At 38.2% G+C, this 19,095-nt stretch overlaps 1 protein-coding gene across 1 annotated transcript; it reads right to left on the bottom strand.

Annotated features, from left to right (window-relative positions):
- Positions 1-1,740: 1,740 nt before the first annotated feature.
- Positions 1,741-14,208, bottom strand: tmco1 (transmembrane and coiled-coil domains 1). Its single transcript, XM_038291739.1, has 7 exons — positions 14,003-14,208; positions 11,807-11,884; positions 11,667-11,726; positions 10,985-11,031; positions 8,444-8,511; positions 8,216-8,360; positions 1,741-2,149 (listed from the first exon to the last, which is right to left on the bottom strand). The coding sequence occupies exons 1-7, from the start codon at positions 14,070-14,072 to the stop codon at positions 2,051-2,053; spliced, it is 567 nt and encodes a 188-aa protein (XP_038147667.1). The 5' UTR covers positions 14,073-14,208; the 3' UTR covers positions 1,741-2,050.
- Between the last annotated feature and the right edge of the window lie 4,887 nt (positions 14,209-19,095).

Here is a 19,095-nt window from a genome sequence, read left to right as displayed (position 1 = left end):
AAACCAACACAGCAAAAAAAAAAGAACTTTCAACTTAAAAAGTAAGTAAGCACTGAGGCCAAAGTAGAGATTGTTTATAGCAGCGTTATAACCCTCTGGGACCTGCCTGAAAAAATAAAAATATAAAAAAAGGAATCTGTTGACTTTGTTCTAGTTGTTCTTTTGTTCACTGTAGGTTTGATTTAACTTAATAATAAAAACAGGGTTAACGATTTAATTTTTTTATTATGTCTTGATTAGAAATAGACTCAATAGATCAGCCAGTTCAGAGTTAATCTATGCTGATCACAATGATTCGACAACAAAATGAACGAACACATCATCAGTATTTTCCAAATGAATCCCTGAAGAGACCAGAGCTGAGCAAGTCCTGAAAAACAAAAATTTTTGGTACAAAACTAACCCTGAAATCCCACATACTCCGTCAGCGCTCCGCTCCGCTCCGCCCCGCTGCGCTCCAGACCGCCTGCTCAAAGCAAAGCCTACAGCCGCCGCTGTGGTCCCGTCCGCTCCGCTCTGAGTTCCTTGGAGATCGTAGAGGGCATGCGCGAGATGAACCAGGGTTTCCGCGGATCATTAAAAATAATTACAATTCATTCATTTTTTCTTTAAATCAAGGCCTTAATTGGCACTAAAATTATTTAAATATGTTTATCGAAGTATTCATAATTCTTTAATAAAAATGCTTATAAAAACAATTTCGTCAGATATATTATATCGCTATTAATTTGCGTGGAACTGATCATAAAGCCGTATGTTCAGAAAGGAAGCTTGAGGTGGAGAAAAAGCTAGAGGATATATATATACGTATATGTGTGTGTGTGTGTGTGTGTTTACATACATACATACAGGAGTCATGGAACTCTGCTTACAGCTCCTTCATATTTCATGTACACTAATAACTTGTGTACATGATTCTTGTTGATGGCATTAAAATCATTTCAAATAGCATTAAATTAGAGTCACACATTCCTGTATGAACCCTGTGAGCGCTTAATTTAATATGACATATTAAAAAAATCCCACCATCATCCAGCATATGTTCAGTTTCTGCCCAAATATATATATATATATATATATATATATATATATATATATATATATATATATATATATATATATATATATATATATATATATATATATATTTGTAGATTTTTGTAACGGGGATAAGGATAATTAAAAACTGCTTTTTTTGAATGAACTTGTTCACTACTCTCAAACTCAGCATCTCTTTTCATTCCTGTAATAAGAAGTTTCTTTTGAATGGATTTGATTAAAGTTTAAGTCCCTTGGTATAAAATAAATATTTTGATGGAGATGAGAAATCTGCTTCCTCGTTGGTGAATAACCAATAGTTTGGATCCAATCATTTAAATAAACGGTGTTAGTTTTGTTGCTGCTATATTTTAATTTGACGAACCGGAATTTGTCGATGTTCTTTTTCCTGTTTGGTGCGATTGCAATTGCGGATCTCGACCTGGCCGGACCGGAGCGGAGCAAAAAATAGCTCGGCTCCGTAATTTGTCGGTGACGGACGGAGAAGACGTACGTGGACGGAGACGTGCGGAGGAGTAGCGATGGATGTGGAACAGCTCTCATTGATTTCCATGAAAGACAAGCGCTCCGCACGACGTACGTCAGCGGGGCGGAGCGCTGACGGAGTATGTGGAATCTGGGGGTGACTTCTCATCCACATCTAAACGGGATGGAAAAATAAAGACTGCAGATGTAATTAAATGGTACTGAGATATAATCATAAAAATTTTATTAATATGTTAGTTATTCAAAACAGAGATGATGACATCCAATAATACTGAAAGGGCTTCAGACCTTATTGTGCCAAAATACCATTAAAATCAATACGAGCTAAACTGTGTGAACAGAATTTAAGGAACTAACTCTTTTTATCCCTCCTCACCTTTAAGTTAAATATAACAACAAACAACAAAGAAACCAAACAACATGGTAGCTGCAACATGTAAGACATTAGTTCCAGCTGAAACGGTTCCATCTATGCTCTGTGGAGGGCGCCATCGTCACCGGCTGATTAGGAAAACTTTGCCGCCTGGGCAGGAGGTCCCAGGAAGCCGCCCGCCTGTTTGGTGGCAGCTCTGGAGGGAGCGAGTCCGAGCATCTTCTGAATGTTCTGGAAGGAGGACAGAAAGCGTGACATTAAATCAGAACGCACCGAGAGCAGAGCGATGAGTAAAGCCTGACCAAATGCATTTATTACCGGTAATTAAAACAGCGAGATGCAGGAAGCAGAAACAATAAACCCGCTGCTTTTTATATTCAATGATAATGTTCGTTTTATCTGTGAATTCTTTAAAAGAAAAAAGAAAATAAAGTGGATTAGGGCCACTGGAAAAAAAAAAAGTTAACTGATTTTTTACTTTTATTTCAGTTTAATATGGGAAAAAAGTCAGAATTCTGACATTATTCTCAGAATTCTGACTTTTTCCCCCCATACTAAACTGAAATAAAATTTAAAAATCAGTTAACTTTTTTTTTTTCCACTGGCCCTAATCCTTTTCCGTAATCTTGAAAGGGTCATTGCTACAACTTTATCATCATGATTATTAATATAAACATATAGATCCACCGAAAAGTGGTTCAGAAAATTTCATTAAAACAATAAATTTTCAAAATTCACACGAAAGGTCTACTGTGACACAGAAAAAAGTTTAAATTTTATTGAAAAAAAAAATATTTTGTGTAAATCATTTTTTAAATAATTTGTTATCAAATACAAATAAAATGTTGGTTACAATGCTCCCGCACTGGGAAAAATATAAAAAAAATGATTTGTTGTTATGCTGAGAAGGCTGGTACAGAAACATAAGCGTTTGGTTCCTGGAACTAATTTAGAATTTGACATTTATATCTGTAGATTGTAGCTATGAATTTCCTATCAAAACAATTATTAGAAAAGAAAATAACTTTTATAATTGTGCAGAATCAAAATATCACCTTTAATGAAAAAAGGATCCAAAATAAATAACTATTCACTTCTGGTTACTATGCCTACATTGAAATGAAAGGAATCTCTTCACCACCAACTGCTTTTCTTCTGGATAGGTAAGTTAAATGTTTGCTAATGCTAAGCAATTATTAGCATTAGCCGCTCTCCTCTGGTAGCACTCTTTACCGTCACCCTATTTGTGCATTTACAACCAGAAATTACTCCAGGTTGGCAATAAATCCTGTAATTATGGTCCTGAATGTCCTTTAATCTCTAGAGCATTTCTAAATAGCAAAACTTGTCATTATCTCCTTTCTATCTCTTCTTTCTTTCATCCTCTTTTTTTCTTTTTTCCTTTTCTTCTTCTGTTTTTCTGCTCTATTTACATTGCAGTGTCTATATAAACTGTAAAGCTCCCTGCATAATTATAATAAAGCAATTTATATGCATGAAACAAGTGGAACATTATGGCAATAGCCGTACTGCTACACTTGTGAAAGTAAAATCTGTTTGGGCTCTTTTTGGCATCAAGACAATTATTCTTATTGCCACATTGCCAGACAGGACACTGTTAAATAAATAAAAATAAATAGCAAAACTACATCCTATAAAAAATGGATGCATTTATGCATTCTGTGCACTGTGGATCAGTTTGATCTAAGGCTGAGCTATTAATCGATATTATAGCTTTATCAGATTATTGTTTATGAAAATTAAATTTTGGGAAAATCTAGACTTTTAAACTGATCCACTCTGTGCGAATCAACAGCTCAGAGACATTAGTCCCAGGAACCGGATGGTAAACGGTACAAGGTATGAACGAGAGCCTGTGAGAGCGCCATCTACTGGCAGGACAGAGTTACACATGTAGTTATTGTCTTTAAAGTCTCTAACAATTTTAGGTTTTTCGTAATAAAAAAATATATACATAAGTTTCAAGTCTAGGCATTCATAATCTTTGTAAAAATGTCTGCAACGTTAAACTTTGGCCGATAGGTTAAACCAGGGGAGCCTTCACCATCAACCTACAGCCAACAACACTTACGGCACTTTACTGAAACATATTGATGTGGTTTAAAAGCTAAAACTGCTGTGTCATATAGCTTTACTGCGATGATAAACTCTCAGTCAGGGGTCAAAGGTTGAACAGACGGCAGATTGACCTGAAGATGGGATCAAAGGACGTAGAAACTGTGTTGAACTCAGAAAGCACCGCCATTCATCCATCAGAGCCCTCAGATGGCCTGCTGCTGATAACAGCAGTTTATCCACGGTCATCGTGACTAAGTGCTTCAACAGCAACAATAATCTGTTTATATTATTATACTATTACTATTATACTTATTATTATACTATTTCTGCATCATTCATCGACAACAGCTGTGCGTCAGTATTTTAAATATGAAGCATGTCGTGGACGTTGTGATGAAGATCGCTTGCTCTGTTTGGGCCGGGAGTTTTTCAGAGGCGTTTATTCCGTGCCCAGCTCCGGGAGGCAGGTGCAGACCACCCTGATCTGCTGCTGAGCCTTGGCAGATTCTTCGAACGATTTTTGGAACTTTTGCCGAAATTAAAGACTTTCTGAAACAGTCAACAACCCATTCTGCTGAATGTTACATCTTCACATCCACATAGTTTGGACTCAGTATTTTCCAATTTTTATCTGTTCTCCTGTTGAATTTTAATCCATCTGTCAGTTTCTCTGCCAATGCCCAGTGAAGTTTATCATTCTGAAATAGTGGACTTCCCTTCTCCTTCTTCCTGCTTTGAAGTCATCTTAGATCTTTGACAGATTTTATTTGTCATAAAGTTTACACAAGTGTAAAACAAAAAGAAATTTAGCTTGGAACAGCTCTCTGGTCAATTTCATTTTTTTTTTAAAGTGCAGCCTTGAAAAGTAGTAAAAAAAAAAAATGTATATATATGTATATACACTATATTGCCAAAAGTATTTGCTCACCCATCCAAATTATTGGAATCAGGTGTTCCAATCACTTCCATGGCCACAGGTGTATAAATTCAAGCACCTAGGCATGCAGACTGTTTTTACAAACATTTGTGAAAGAATGGGTCGCTCTCAGGAGCTCAGTGAATTCCAGCGTGGAACTGTGATAGGATGCCACCTGTGCAACAAATCCAGTCGTGAAATTTCCTCGCTCCTAAATATTCCACAGTCAACTGTCATCTGTATTATAAGAAAATGGAAGTGTTTGGGAACGACAGCAACTCAGCCACGAAGTGGTAGGCCACGTAAACTGACGGAGCGGGGGTCAGCGGATGCTGACGCGCATAGTGCGAAGAGGTCGCCAACTTTCTGCAGAGTCAATCACTACAGACCTCCAAACTTCATGTGGCCTTCAGATTAGCTCAAGAACAGTGCGCAGAGAGCTTCATGGAATGGGTTTCCATGGTCGAGCAGCTGCATCCAAGCCATACATCACCAAGTGCAATGCAAAGCGTCGGATGCGGTGGTGTAAAGCACGCCGCCACTGGACTCTAGAGCAGTGGAGACGCGTTCTCTGGAGTGACGAATCGCGCTTCTCCATCTGGCAATCTGATGGACGGGTCTGGGTTTGGCGGTTGCCAGGAGAACGGTACTTGTCTGACTGCATTGTGCCAAGTGTAAAGTTTGGTGGAGGGGGGATTATGGTGTGAGGTTGTTTTTCAGGAGCTGGGCTTGGCCCCTTAGTTCCAGTGAAAGGAACTCTGAATGCTTCAGCATACCAAGACATTTTGGACAATTCCATGCTCCCAACTTTGTGGGAACAGTTTGGAGCTGGCCCCTTCCTCTTCCAACATGACTGTGCACCAGTGCACAAAGCAAGGTCCATAAAGACATGGATGACAGAGTCTGGTGTGGATGAACTTGACTGGCCTGCACAGAGTCCTGACCTCAACCCGATAGAACACCTTTGGGATGAATTAGAGCGGAGACTGAGAGCCAGGCCTTCTCGTCCAACATCAGTGTGCGACCTCACAAATGCGCTTCTGGAAGAATGGTCAAAAATTCCCATAAACACACTCCTAAACCTTGTGGACAGCCTTCCCAGAAGAGTTGAAGCTGTTCTAGCTGCAAAGGGTGGACCGACGTCATATTGAACCCTATGGATTAGGAACGGGATGTCACTTAAGCTCATATGTGAGTCAAGGCAGGTGAGCAAATACTTTTGGCAATATAGTGTATATATATATATATATATATATATATATAAACAGTGATATAAACATGACTAATTTATTTTTTGTCATCTCTGGACTGTGTGTGTGTGTATAAATTGGCTTATTTAGGTTTTTTGACTGCACAGCCTTTGTCTGGAGATCTTGACTGCTCTTTTTTTCTGTAGTTTTGGTGTCTGATGACTGAGAGAAAGAGAGAGAGAGATATGGTGTGAAGTTCTTCTGAGATTGTTAAGTTCTGTTTTTGCAACCTATTTTTTTGACACAATTGATAATTTCCTAATTTGTTGGACTTACTGTTTATTCTCCACCTGTGCAAATAAAACAAATAAAGCCCATCCCTTGTGTTTGGCTTGGTAGATCTCGGCATGCCATCAACTTCAAAAGTAGATCTTGGTTTAAAAAAGGTTGGGCACCCCTGCTTTAAAGGAATAGTACACCCAAAACATGATTAGCCTTCATTTTCTACTCACCCCCATGCTGAACAACACTCTGGAGTACTTTTTTGATATCTCAAATGCATCTGGAGATCTGGGAGGCTTCTTGCTGTCTGCTGACATTCAAATAATGGAGGTGCCCAGTGCCCGAGACAGAAAGGTCCATAAAAGTCCACAAAAAACGTGTCAATATTCCTCCATACTGCTCGTCCAATGTATTCCAAGTGTCCTGAGTGGGTAGCATCCAGAATTTACTCGAAACGAAGTCATTTAGAATGTTTTTAGAGCATAAACAGTAATGTATAGGATTTCCTGAAAGCGCGCGCCGGCGAGTTCATGACGCTACGGGAACCGCGGCAGACCAAACCAGATGAAAGTGCGCATTCAGCTCGGCAAAGAACTCATGCTCTTCCTCAACACTGAAGTCCTCAGACATTTTTCTTTCGTTGTTTCTTTCTTTGCACAGGTAAACAGCACATTTCTTCTTCTACGCTTGCATTATTGGCAGAGCAGACGCTGAATGCGCACTTTCATCTGGTTTGGTCTGCCGGCTTCCGTAGCGTTGTGAACGCACTGGCGCGCGCTTTCAGGAAATCCTATTCGCTACTGTTTATGCTATAAAAACATTCTAAATGACTTCGTTTCGAGTAAATTATGGACGCTACCCACTCAGGACACTTGGATTACATTGGACGAGCAGTATGGAGGAATATTGACACGTTTTTTGTGGACTTTTATGGACCTTTCTGTCTCGGGCGCCATAGACCTCCATTATTTGAATGTCAGCAGACAGCAAGAAGCCTCCCAGATCTCCAGATGCATTTGAGATATCAAAAAAGTACTCCAGAGTGTTTTTCAGCATGGGGGTGAGTAGAAAATGAAGGCTAATCATGTTTTGGGTGTACTATTCCTTTAAGTGACCAGCTTTTAGCTAAAAGATGCTTTGCTAGCTCCAACCCTGAAGAAAAAGGCCATCTCTCAAGATGCAGGCTTTTCTGAAAAATAGCCAATCAGGTGGTTTTACTTTTTCAGGTCGGTTCCACCCTCAAAGTGATAAAATCTGACATGAAACAGAAACCGCAGCGAACATGAGAGAATCTACAGGAGCATAAAAACCAGAGCGAGGCGACAGAGCAAACGCTGATGGTTGGAATAAAATATCAGCCTTGTGGTGTTAAAAGCTGCACTCATTAATTGTTCAAAATATACGTGGAGAGCAGTTTATGTGTTTATGTCATAAATAAATCTGCTCGTATGAGTATGTATTCTTACTTCATGTCTTTCTGTTCTACTTTGAGGTGCGTTACTGCCACCAACTGGTAAGGAGTTTACCAGTTTCATCAGGGTTAGCAGATTCCTATTACTGAATGTGTTTAGTCGTAACTTCTAAGCTTGAATTCTCACAAAATAACTATATCACATGCATTTAAGCGCTGACAACAAGAAAAATTATTTTTAATTTATTCATTTTTATTCTCTTACAGTTTCAAACTCAGACACCTACGCATATGTTGTAATTGAGTCACCAAAGCCCTTTTGCTGTTTTTTAAAACTAACAAAGTCTTTTGTAAAATAAACTGAAAACAATGTGAACCTTGAACACAAACACTGAAAGTGCAGGAAGTGTGAAGGTTACCTGTCTGATGGACATGGTGCACAGGATGTAGAGGAAGATGAAGGAGCAGTCGGTGAAGTCGTCACCCAGCAGGTTGCGGTGCGACAGGCCTTGAATGTAAGAGACCGGCACAAACGGCAGCTTGGCCACAACCCTGCCATCGAAACTAGAGGAGCAGTTTGTTTATTCTGGTCAGTTATCACCTCTTTTATACATATTTACATCTGTTTAGACAAATGAGGAGCTTACATGGAGTTGAACATGCCCATCAAAGCTGTGAAGCAGAAGCCAATAGCAAACATGGACTTCATGCGGACCTAGGAACAAGAAAAATTGCATTAGACTAAACTTGGGCTAAATCTAGAGATAGAAAGACACAGATCAGGCTCATTATACTGACATCAGTATAACCAATCACCGATATGTCCTGCCGATTAATTGAGGCTGATTCTTAAGGACAATATTGCGTGTTCTTCTTCTATGTGCATGTTTGATATGACACAATGAGAACAACTTTTAAACCAAACAGAAACATTACCGTATTTTTTGGACTATAGAGCGCACCTCACTAAGTTTTTTGAAGGAAAAAATAAAAAAACCGAAATATGCCTATATAGCCACACCGGGCTATAAGCTGCTGATATCTACTGAACTTTCTCCCACTACACCTGTAGGGGGAGCTCTACATATAGCCCCCGGAGTAGGGACAAAAGGAATGCTAGCTCCCGTTAGCTTGTTTACTCGCAGCAGTAAGAGCTTCTACTGAAAGTTGGGGCGTCGTCAGCTCTTTATTTCAGCTCTGCAGGAGTTGAGCCCAGTCTCTTCATTGGTTCGGCAGCTTTAATGCGGCAAATAAATGTCAAAATGTGTGAATTCGGGACATTTGTTCTCCGTCGTGCCTGTTGCTAGCTAGCTAGTTGTGCTAAATGAAAATTAGCCCCTTAATCTTTCATTTCCAACTTTGACTTCCCCCTCTGGTGGTTAGGAAAAATCCACAGAGAAGCCACGCCTTCTTGTAAGCCGCATTGTTAAAAATGCGATAAAAATTAGCGCCTTGTATTCCGGAAAATAGGGTAAATTAGAGGTGGGCAACTCTGGTCCTAGAGGGCCGGTTTCCTGCAACATTTAGATTCATCCTTTGTCCACCACATCTGAATCAAATGGTTGAAATTCCTCCCCAGTATGCAATTAATTTCTCCAGAGTCCTTTTAATTACTTGATTCAGGAGTGTTAAAGGAATAGTACACCCAAAACATGATTAGCCTTCATTTTCTACTCACCCCCAGGCTGAACAACACTCTGGAGTACTTTTTTGATATCTCAAATGCATCTGGAGATCTGGGAGGCTTCTTGCTGTCTGCTGACATTCTAATAATGGAGGTCTATGGCGCCCGAGACAGAAAGGTCCATAAAAGTCCACAAAAAAACGTGTCAATATTCCTCCATACTGCTCGTCCAATGTATTCCAAGTGTCCTGAGTGGGTAGCGTCCATAATTTACTCGAAACGAAGTCATTTAGAATGTTTTTAGAGCATAAACAGTAGTGTATAGGATTTCCTAAAAGCGCGTTCACGACGCTACGGAAACCGCGGCAGACCACACCAGATGAAAGTGCGCATTCAGCTCGGCAAAGAACTCATGCTCTTCCTCAACACTGAAGTCCTCAGACATTTTTCTTTCGTTGTTTCTTTCTTTGCACAGGTAAACAGCACATTTCTTCTTCTACGCTTGCATTATTAGCAGAGCAGACGCTGAATGCGCACTTTCATCTGGTTTGGTCTGCCGCGGTTTCCGTAGACTCGTGAACTCGCAGCCGCGCGCTTTTAGGAAATCCTATACACTACTGTTTATGCTCTAAAAACATTCTAAATGACTTCGTTTCGAGTAAATTCTGGATGCTATCCACTCAGGACACTTGGAATACATTGGACGAGCAGTATGGAGGAATATTGACACGTTTTTTGTGGACTTTTATGGACCTTTCTGCCTCGGGCACTGGGCACCTCCATTATTTGAATGTCAGCAGACAGCAAGAAGCCTCCCAGATCTCCAGATGCATTTGAGATATCAAAAAAGTACTCCAGAGTGTTGTTCAGCATGGGGGTGAGTAGAAAATGAAGGCTAATCATGTTTTGGGTGTACTATTCCTTTAAGTCAAGTACATATCCAAATGTTCCAGTGTACAGGCCCTCCAGAACTGCAGCTGCCCATCCCTGTGGTAAATCATTAAAAAAAACAACTCATTGACAGTAGATTTTAAACATATTGAAGGCCAAACAGGAGCCTCTTAGAATTTCAAAGCTCGGCTGCTGAACGCACTAATGCAGTGGTTTCCAAAGTTCCTTTCTAGCCCCTCTTTGGTTTCCAAGAAAGTTTCCCTTTAAATTACCACTCTGGGAAAAAAATAACTAGTTGGAAATAAATAGTGGGGGAGAAAAATTTTATAAAACTACATATAGCTAATAAATAAACTAAAATTCTTTTAAATGACAAAACTACCAATTTTAAAGAGTAATTATTTTAAGTTTTTTTGTTTTTAAACAAAGAAAAAAAAAAGAAATTCACTACAATGTCCCATGCAATAACACAATGTCCTCCCTAGGGGGAGCATACTCCACCTTGGGAACCACTGCACTAATGATTCAGCAAACACATGCACCTATCAGCCCTCTGTATGGGTCAGCAGGAGTATCTTTGGCTTAAAGCACAGAGATGATGTAGACGGCGTTACTGTAGAAGACCAGAGAATCTCTGAGCCTCAGGAGGCTTCTTCGCCATTAAGTGTCTCACCATGGACAGGTCTCTGTTGTTGTTCTTCAGCTTCTCTTCTTGTCTTTCTGCAACAGAACAAAGACGCTGGTTGTTTTCAGAGCAGCTCAGAACATTGGACATCAGTCATCTTCACATGATCAATATGTGGAAAATCAGAATCACAAACGACCATTTAGATAATATTATAAGAGTGGACAATTAAACCGATTCAAGCTCTGCATCTTAATATGTACAGTTATGTCAAGATATTAGGGAACTGCAGTAAAACATTGGAAAGAAAGAGATTTAATTTCAATTGGAAAACAAAAAGATCTTCTGTTTTAATTAAAGAAAATGTTTTTTTTTCCCTTTGGTCCTACTTTGTCATTATAGCTCTAAAGAGTATAGATGTCAAAGTTTGATTTGATAACATGAAAGGTTTGATTTACGCAGTTTGGATTCATTGAAAATATAATTAATTAAAAATTATTTATATTATTTTTTTTGAGTTCATCTTAAGTTTTAAACCTATTTAGAGTTTTTTTTTTTTCGATGTGGCTTTTCCTCTTTCCTATAGCTGGATCAAAGTTTGAATAAATATTCAAACTAGGTGGTGACATCATCTAGCAGCCTTTAGGACAGCCAATAGCGAGCTTCCTTGTTGAAGAGTCTTTAATAATAAAAATCAGTGCTGTTGTGACCTGAGATGTCAGCTCCTTACCGATCTTCTTCTTCTGCTGTCGTCCTGCAGATTCAGTGATGGTTTCTTTCTTCTTTTCAACTGGAAGCAGAGAAAGGACAGTAAAGAACAGTCAGTCCAGCTACCATTGGATCACTGGGATCACCACAGGGATCACTTACGCTTTTTGCTTTGCTTTTCCACCTCAGCTTTTAGCCTCTTGTACTTTTCAGTTCGATAGACTAAAACCCAGGTGATCCCTGCAAAGAAACAGAGCAGAATTTGACGAATATAAATCACATTCCCTCTGATCCGATCCCTGAGTGAAAGATGTTATTTAATACAAAAGTTTAATGAGACTCCTCTGGTTTACTTGCCATTGGTCTAGAGGTACCTGCACTATAGTAGTGGGATAGACTGTAATCTCCATACCTTTGTATACACGTTTAGAAATCAAGGAAGTGTTTTGTTAACGGTTAACATTACTGATGATGATTGAAACTTCACTGCTCTGCAATAGTGATGACTGCTGGCAGGATTGATGAACAGATAGAGACCATAAAGGATCGGCTCATAGTCTGCCATGTTTTCATCTGATCCAGAGTTCCTGCATTTGTTTCATAACAAGGAAAAAATATATAATTTGAAGAGAGTTTTCGGCCATAAAACTTTTATTTGTAGATTAAAAAAAAGCAACCTCTGTATATGTTCATCAGATGACATTGATCGTTCCGTTATTTTGGCATTCATGTTGCTTTGGGGTTTGACTCATTTCCCCTCTTCCACTGTGACTGCCTTAACTACAGATATAGCACTGCGCCGCACAGCAACAGGGCTCCACAGCGCCATCAGACTGGCGGTGCAGAGGTAGCCTATTTTCCCCGATTTTTAGGTGAAAATGTTTTGCTTAAAAAGAAAAAAATCGATACTAGGAACTAAAACATCGATATTATATCAGGCAGCCCAAAAAGCGATTTTTTTCTAATCACTACGCCACATTAAATGTCTCTGGTAATACAGTGTCGCTGTTAAATCATCCCGAGTTTGTCAGATCTTTGTTTTCACTCCCAAAACGCACAAAGCTCCTGGTAAAGGGAAGGCGACCGCCTTATAAGAAGAAATCTAAAGACATCTCCTGACTAAAGTGTCTCAGCTAAGCAATTTTTTGTAATTTATTAATGTCTAGCACCTCAGTCCTGATAAAAAGTGTATTTATGGGGTATTTGGCTCAAAATCAGGGATGTGATTCATTGACTGCAACCCACCAATATTAGCTGCTATGAGGCTAATGTTTCTGAGCTTTTAGGGATGTTAAAGCACTGGGTTCACATGCAAGAGCTTTGAAAAACTAACTACTGCAGTTTAGTTTTAACCGTTCGTGTAAGGATGCGTGTAGTAGTCTATCGTTTGCTGTCTTTTATTTCAACATTAAACATTTATTGTGCTTTAAAGAAATAGAGAGCCATAAAAAGAGCTTGTTACTAAATAAAAATGAAGTCCTTAAGCTGCACAAGCATATTCAATGATTTTAAACACTTCCACGGTTTGAAAACGTCTCCCTACGGTTAAAAAAACAGTGAAAATGGGTTTACTGACAAACATTTGGCAGGTAATATTTAATTTTATTGTCATATTATATACTAATTAGTTATTACTATATAATATTAGCCATTTTATTAGTAATAACCCAATCTTTATTAAACATGACTTATTATACAGCCATTTCCATGGCTCATGTGTTTAATTAATGAAAGTAGTGTTAATTGAATCATTCCAGTTATCTGCGTTCTTTTTACCGATATAGCCTATTAGAATGCAAATAAAATCTACATTTCCTTTTTTAAGTCAATTGGTCAGAGCGGCTTTATTTTAATTTTGCTCTATAAAGCAAACATTTAGAAAAAAAGTTTTATTTACAAACAAAAATGCACATCACAAAACCATGAAGAGAAATTACAAGCAAGGGTGCAATCAGAATACAACATAGGTTAAAGAAGACACAAACAAAAATGCAAAAATAAACAGCTTCTTAATATTTTTAGTTAAACAAAGGAGAGGATTGACATGTTTTACACAGTTTGTTATACGGTAATTAAGTTGGAAGTTGGAAACGTGCTTGATCTTTCTTTAAGTATTTTATTTTGAAAAGCCATACCGGAAACGCAGAGATCCAGCCTTTAGCTCAGTCGGATAACGATAAAACCGAGACTCAATACTGACTAAAGGTTTAAGAAATCACTAGAAATGATCCTTCGGACAAACACTGATTAAGAAATATATATATCGAAGCTTATAACAACGTTACATTTGTTTACAATGCCGTGTTTCTCTACACAGCTTACCTTACGGCAGCTAGCTTAAAGAGGATTTCCACCCACCTTCTGCTAACAGCGCCGTGCAGACAGAGATGAAAACGATCAGAATGGTGTCTGCAAACATGGTGCTCATGGCGGGGCTGTCCTGGCCGAGCCGCTGCTAAAGAGAAAGCTTCAGTAACAAGTTTAACCCCGAGCTGCTCCTTCTCTGCCCGAACTTCATACAGCTCTGTCAGCATTAGGAGGGGTCAAACGGCAGAGAAACACTTCCGGTTCACCTGTAATTAGAAACCCATAGATATCCATAATGTCTCGTCCGCCCTGCTGGCCAATGGGGGTCGACGTCCGCACGTGGCGGCCATCTTCCCACAGGCAGCTCGCTCATTCGTAACATTGTGTTTTAAAGGCGCATGTACTTAAATAACCATAAGAACTCTGGAGGATCACCAAACTTCACCCCGTCTGCAAGGAGCTGAACATCCGCCTGGCAGAGGATCTCACCAGGGAGGCACGGAGGGCTGTGTGGCCCAAAGTGGAACAAGCAAGGAAAGCGGGACTAAAGACGGTGTTCCGAGGCCCCCATGCCTTCATTAATGGTCAAAGAGTCTCACCATAGACACAACCGTTCAGGGTTTTTAACCCCAAAATAAGTAAGTTTGAATGAAAAAGTATTTTCAGGGTTTTGCTACTGTCATATCTCCCTAAAAAGGAACCGTTACTGTTCTAAGCTCAGGAATCTAGTGTTGTTGATTGTTAATTTGTTTTTGCTCTATGTTCAGTTTAAAGAGCAATATTCTTTTAATTTCTGTTAATGCAAGGGGTTTAAGAAACATAACAAAGAGAAAAAGTTTTTTTTTTATTTTGTAAAGGGAAGAAGTCAAATATAATTTTTTTGCAGGAAACTCATTCTAAGAATGATGATATTGTGTTTTGGGCCAAACAGTGGGGAGATGATGCTTACTTTAGCCATGGTACTCCAAGATCAGCAGGTGTCGCCATCCTCCTAAATAACTTTAAAGGTCAGATAATGTCCCATATAGCAGATGAGTATGGTCACTGGATCATTCTTATTATTAACATTGATGGTCTAAAATTCATATTAGTCAACATTTATGGATACAACGTCCGCAGAGAAAACCAAAACCTACTGGATGAAATTGGCTTACATTTGGACAATCTCAAATTAACATTCTCAACTGATAATGTCATAATTGGTGGTGATCTAAACCTAGTTCATGATGATTTTTTAGATAAATATCCTAGTAGATACTCTGCAAGTCACCCAAACATCACATTCACAAACTTTTACGAAAAACATAATTTGGTTGACATTTGGAGACATTTAAATCCAGGATTAACTAAATACTCCTGGTTTAGCGCGAACCATAAATTTAAATCCAGAATTGACCACTGGCTGATTGCTAATCATTTACTATTATATAATATTAGCTCTGATATCTCTGCTGCACCTCTAACAGATCATTGTATGATCTTACTGCAGATCAAACCTAATGATAACACTGTCCACTCACACACATATTGGAAGTTTAACTCCACTTTGCTTAAAAACAATGACTACTGCCAGAAAATCAAATCATTAATTAAAGAAATATCCAAATTGGAGGAACTAATAAATGCTACCAAAAAATGGGAATTTTTAAAATATAAAATACGCTTATTTACCATTTCATTCAGCAAAATTGTTAAAAAAGACAGGGAAAAACAAGAAGTAGACATTATTAATCAGTTAAATATTTATTGCAACAGGCCTAACCCAACTGAAGACGATAGACAGAAGATTCTAAACCTCCAACCTAAACTAGATTAAATTTACAACCGTAAGGCCCAAGGGGCCTTCATCAGATCCAGAGCTAAGTGGATAGAGGAGGGAGAAAAAAATTCTGCATATTTCTGTGGTCTTGAGAAAAGGAGACAGGAAAAAAATAGCATCAGATCCTTAATGGTTAATGATAATGAAGTCACGGATGAAAAATTGATCTCTACTGAAATCTTTAAATTTTATAGCCAGCTCTATAGCTCTAAGTTCTCTCACATGGACTGTGAACTTTTTTTTCTTGAAATAATCAAACATATTCCCCAAGTGGAGGACAGCCTCAAACAAACATGTGATAATCCAATAACAATTAGAGAACTTGATGCAGTGATTGGTCGTCTCTCTCTTAACAAAGCCCCAGGATCTGATGGTCTCACAGGAGACTTTTACAGACACTTTTGGACAGATTTAAGAGACCTACTGTTACAAGTTTTTACTGAAATATTTGAAACCTGTGCGCTTCCACCAACAATGAGACATGGGGTTATCGTCTCAATTCCAAAACCTGGGAAAGATCCCAGAATCATAGATAACAGAAGACCCATTACACTTAGAAATTCAGACTACAAACTTCTAACTTACATCTTCAAGTCTCGTCTCCAAACAGGTATTTCAGATCTAATTGCAGATACACAGTCAGGATTCTTAAAGGGAAGATCAATCCATAATAATATTAGATTGGTAATGGACATCATTGAATATAGAAACCAAATAGAAGATGATGGCTTCCTTCTCTTCCTAGACTTCTACAAAGCGTTTGACTCTGTGGAGCATCCATTTATTCTTTCGACTCTCAAACACTTTGGTTTTGGAGTCAAGTTTATAAAATTTATCGCTGGATTGTATCGTGATATTAATAGTTGTGTCCTACTGCCCAGTGGCACCACCCCAAGCTTCAAGGTTAATGTGGGGATTCCTCAGGGCTGCCCCATCTCACCATACCTGTTCATCTTAGCCACAGAAATGCTAGCTATCTATATTAAGAACTGTAATGATATCGAAAAACTTAATGTACTTGGCACAAACATAATAATTAGCCAACTAGCAGATGACACAACTATATTCCTGAAAGATAGACACCAAATTTCAAAAACTATTGATAAAATTGAAAAATTCTCCAAAGCCTCAGGCCTAACATTAAACATTAAAAAGTGTGAATTACTGGCTATACATGAAACCCCACTGAAAGACATCTGTAATATCCCTGTCAAATCTGAAATTAAATATCTGGGTATCCATTTATCCAAAGACCAAAAACAGAGCCAACTTCTGAATGTAGAAAATAAAATAAAAGAAGGCAAGTCACGACTAAACTTATGGTTGCAGAGGGACTTATCAATACTAGGACGGATCTACCTAACTAAGATGGAATGCTTATCTAGATGTATCTACCCGGCTTATTCCAATGCCATTCCAAAAAGATTAATTAAATCTATCAACCAAATCAACCTAAATTTCATTTGGAGAAATAGACCACATTATATGAATAAAGCAGTATGGTTAAAGACGCAAAAGATGGGGGTCTCAAAGTTATTGATTTTGACTGTCTAAATGGGACCATAAAAATAAATTGGTTAAAATCTTGGATCAAACACAGCAACTCCTTTTGGTTTTGTATTCCAAGGTCCTTGTTCAAGAAAATTGGAGGATTGGATTTTCTTCTTAGAGCGGACTTTAATGTTGACAGATTGCCAATAACACTATCAGAGTTTCACAAACAAATCCTCTTGTACTGGAAAATGTTATATGTGCATAACTTCTCACCCCACACAACTGTTCTCTGGAACAACAGATATATTCTGCACCGCAACAAATCTTTGTTCTTTGAAGATTGGTATGGGAGAAATATATGGTCCATAGTAGATTTAATGGATGCCAACGGAGCCTTTTATAATTATAAACAATTTTGCATTAAACATCATTTCAAACCTTTAGAGTCAGACTTTAACAAATTACATAGAGCACTACCCCAGGAATTTGTTTTTTTAATCAAAAATACTTTGGCATATCATCCAATTCACCCACAATTAGCTACTCTGTCAATTCAAGGGATTAACATTATGGATAGGAAATGCACTAACCATTTTATCAGAAACTGTTTTAATGAATACCTTTACCCTGAAAGACAAAATAAAAATAACATCCTACAAAAATTTGATAAAAGCTCAATAACTAAACTAAGAACAATGTATCTAGCACTTCCTATACCCCCAAAGGTGAAAGAAACACACTTCAAAATAATGAACAACATTTACCCCTCTAAAGAATTATTGAGACTTCGCTTTGGTATAGATGATAACACATGTACGTTCTGTGAAAATGACATTGAAACTACGGACCATGTTTTCTTCTCATGTTCAGTGGTGCAAACATTTTGGAGTGATTTGCATAGGTGGATTAAACAACAACAATTTTCATTCCCAACCGTTATTTCCAGGGACGATATCACTTTTGGTCTAATATTGCAAAGTAAAACTGATGAGCTCTGTATTAATACGATTGTATGTCTAGCTAAATTTTTCATTCATAAATGTAGAATTGTCAAATCATCTCCCGAACTTGTTGTTTTTTTAAACGAGTTTAAGCTATATATAAAATCATTAAAGTTTCTGAAAGGTTCTAAAGCACAAAAAATATATGATACCCTAAAACGCTTCCCTACAGAAGTAAACAGCTAAAACAAAGACTGAATTCTCCCCTCATGTTATACTTTCTTATTTTCCTTTACCTATATTATTGTTTTTATTTTAAAATTATCCTTATAAATTTCTATTTTATTTATTTATTTGGTTTTATGTCTTTGATGTTTATGTTAACAGCCCTCTATAGCAAGTCTATGTTATAGATATATTTCAATCTGTGTGAAGAGTTGTTCCCCCTGGCTATATTTTCTATGTAACCTAACTTGAAGAAACGAAATCTATGCAGCCATGTTTGTCTGTAAATTTTGAAGTTTTCAATAAAAAAAAAAAAAAAAAAAAAAAAAAAAAAAAAAAACTTAAATAACCATAACTTCCTGAATTGTCTAATTGCCGGGGGCTCGGCGCAAGCTCACAGCGTGGAACTTGTCAAGCAGGTCGATCAGGAGCACGTGTGGCGAACGTTTGTGTTGGACGCGGAAAAATTCAAAGCAGAAACATCACTTGAGAGAAGGCGGATTTGGCATAAACTGGTATGTGAATGGTTCGGATGGAAATGGAGATAGGAAATTAGGAAGACGAGGATTTTGAAGGGTGGACGCCTGCGGGAAGAGGGAGAGGGAGAGGTCGTGGAAGAAATAAAACTGATGAAGGAAGGGGAAAAGGTGACAGTCAAGGTAATA

Source organism: Cyprinodon tularosa, unplaced genomic scaffold, assembly GCF_016077235.1.
Source record: "Cyprinodon tularosa strain WSP-4 unplaced genomic scaffold, ASM1607723v1 ctg30, whole genome shotgun sequence".
Lineage (NCBI taxonomy): Eukaryota > Metazoa > Chordata > Actinopteri > Cyprinodontiformes > Cyprinodontidae > Cyprinodon > Cyprinodon tularosa.
This window is presented reverse-complemented; position numbering and strand designations above follow the sequence as displayed.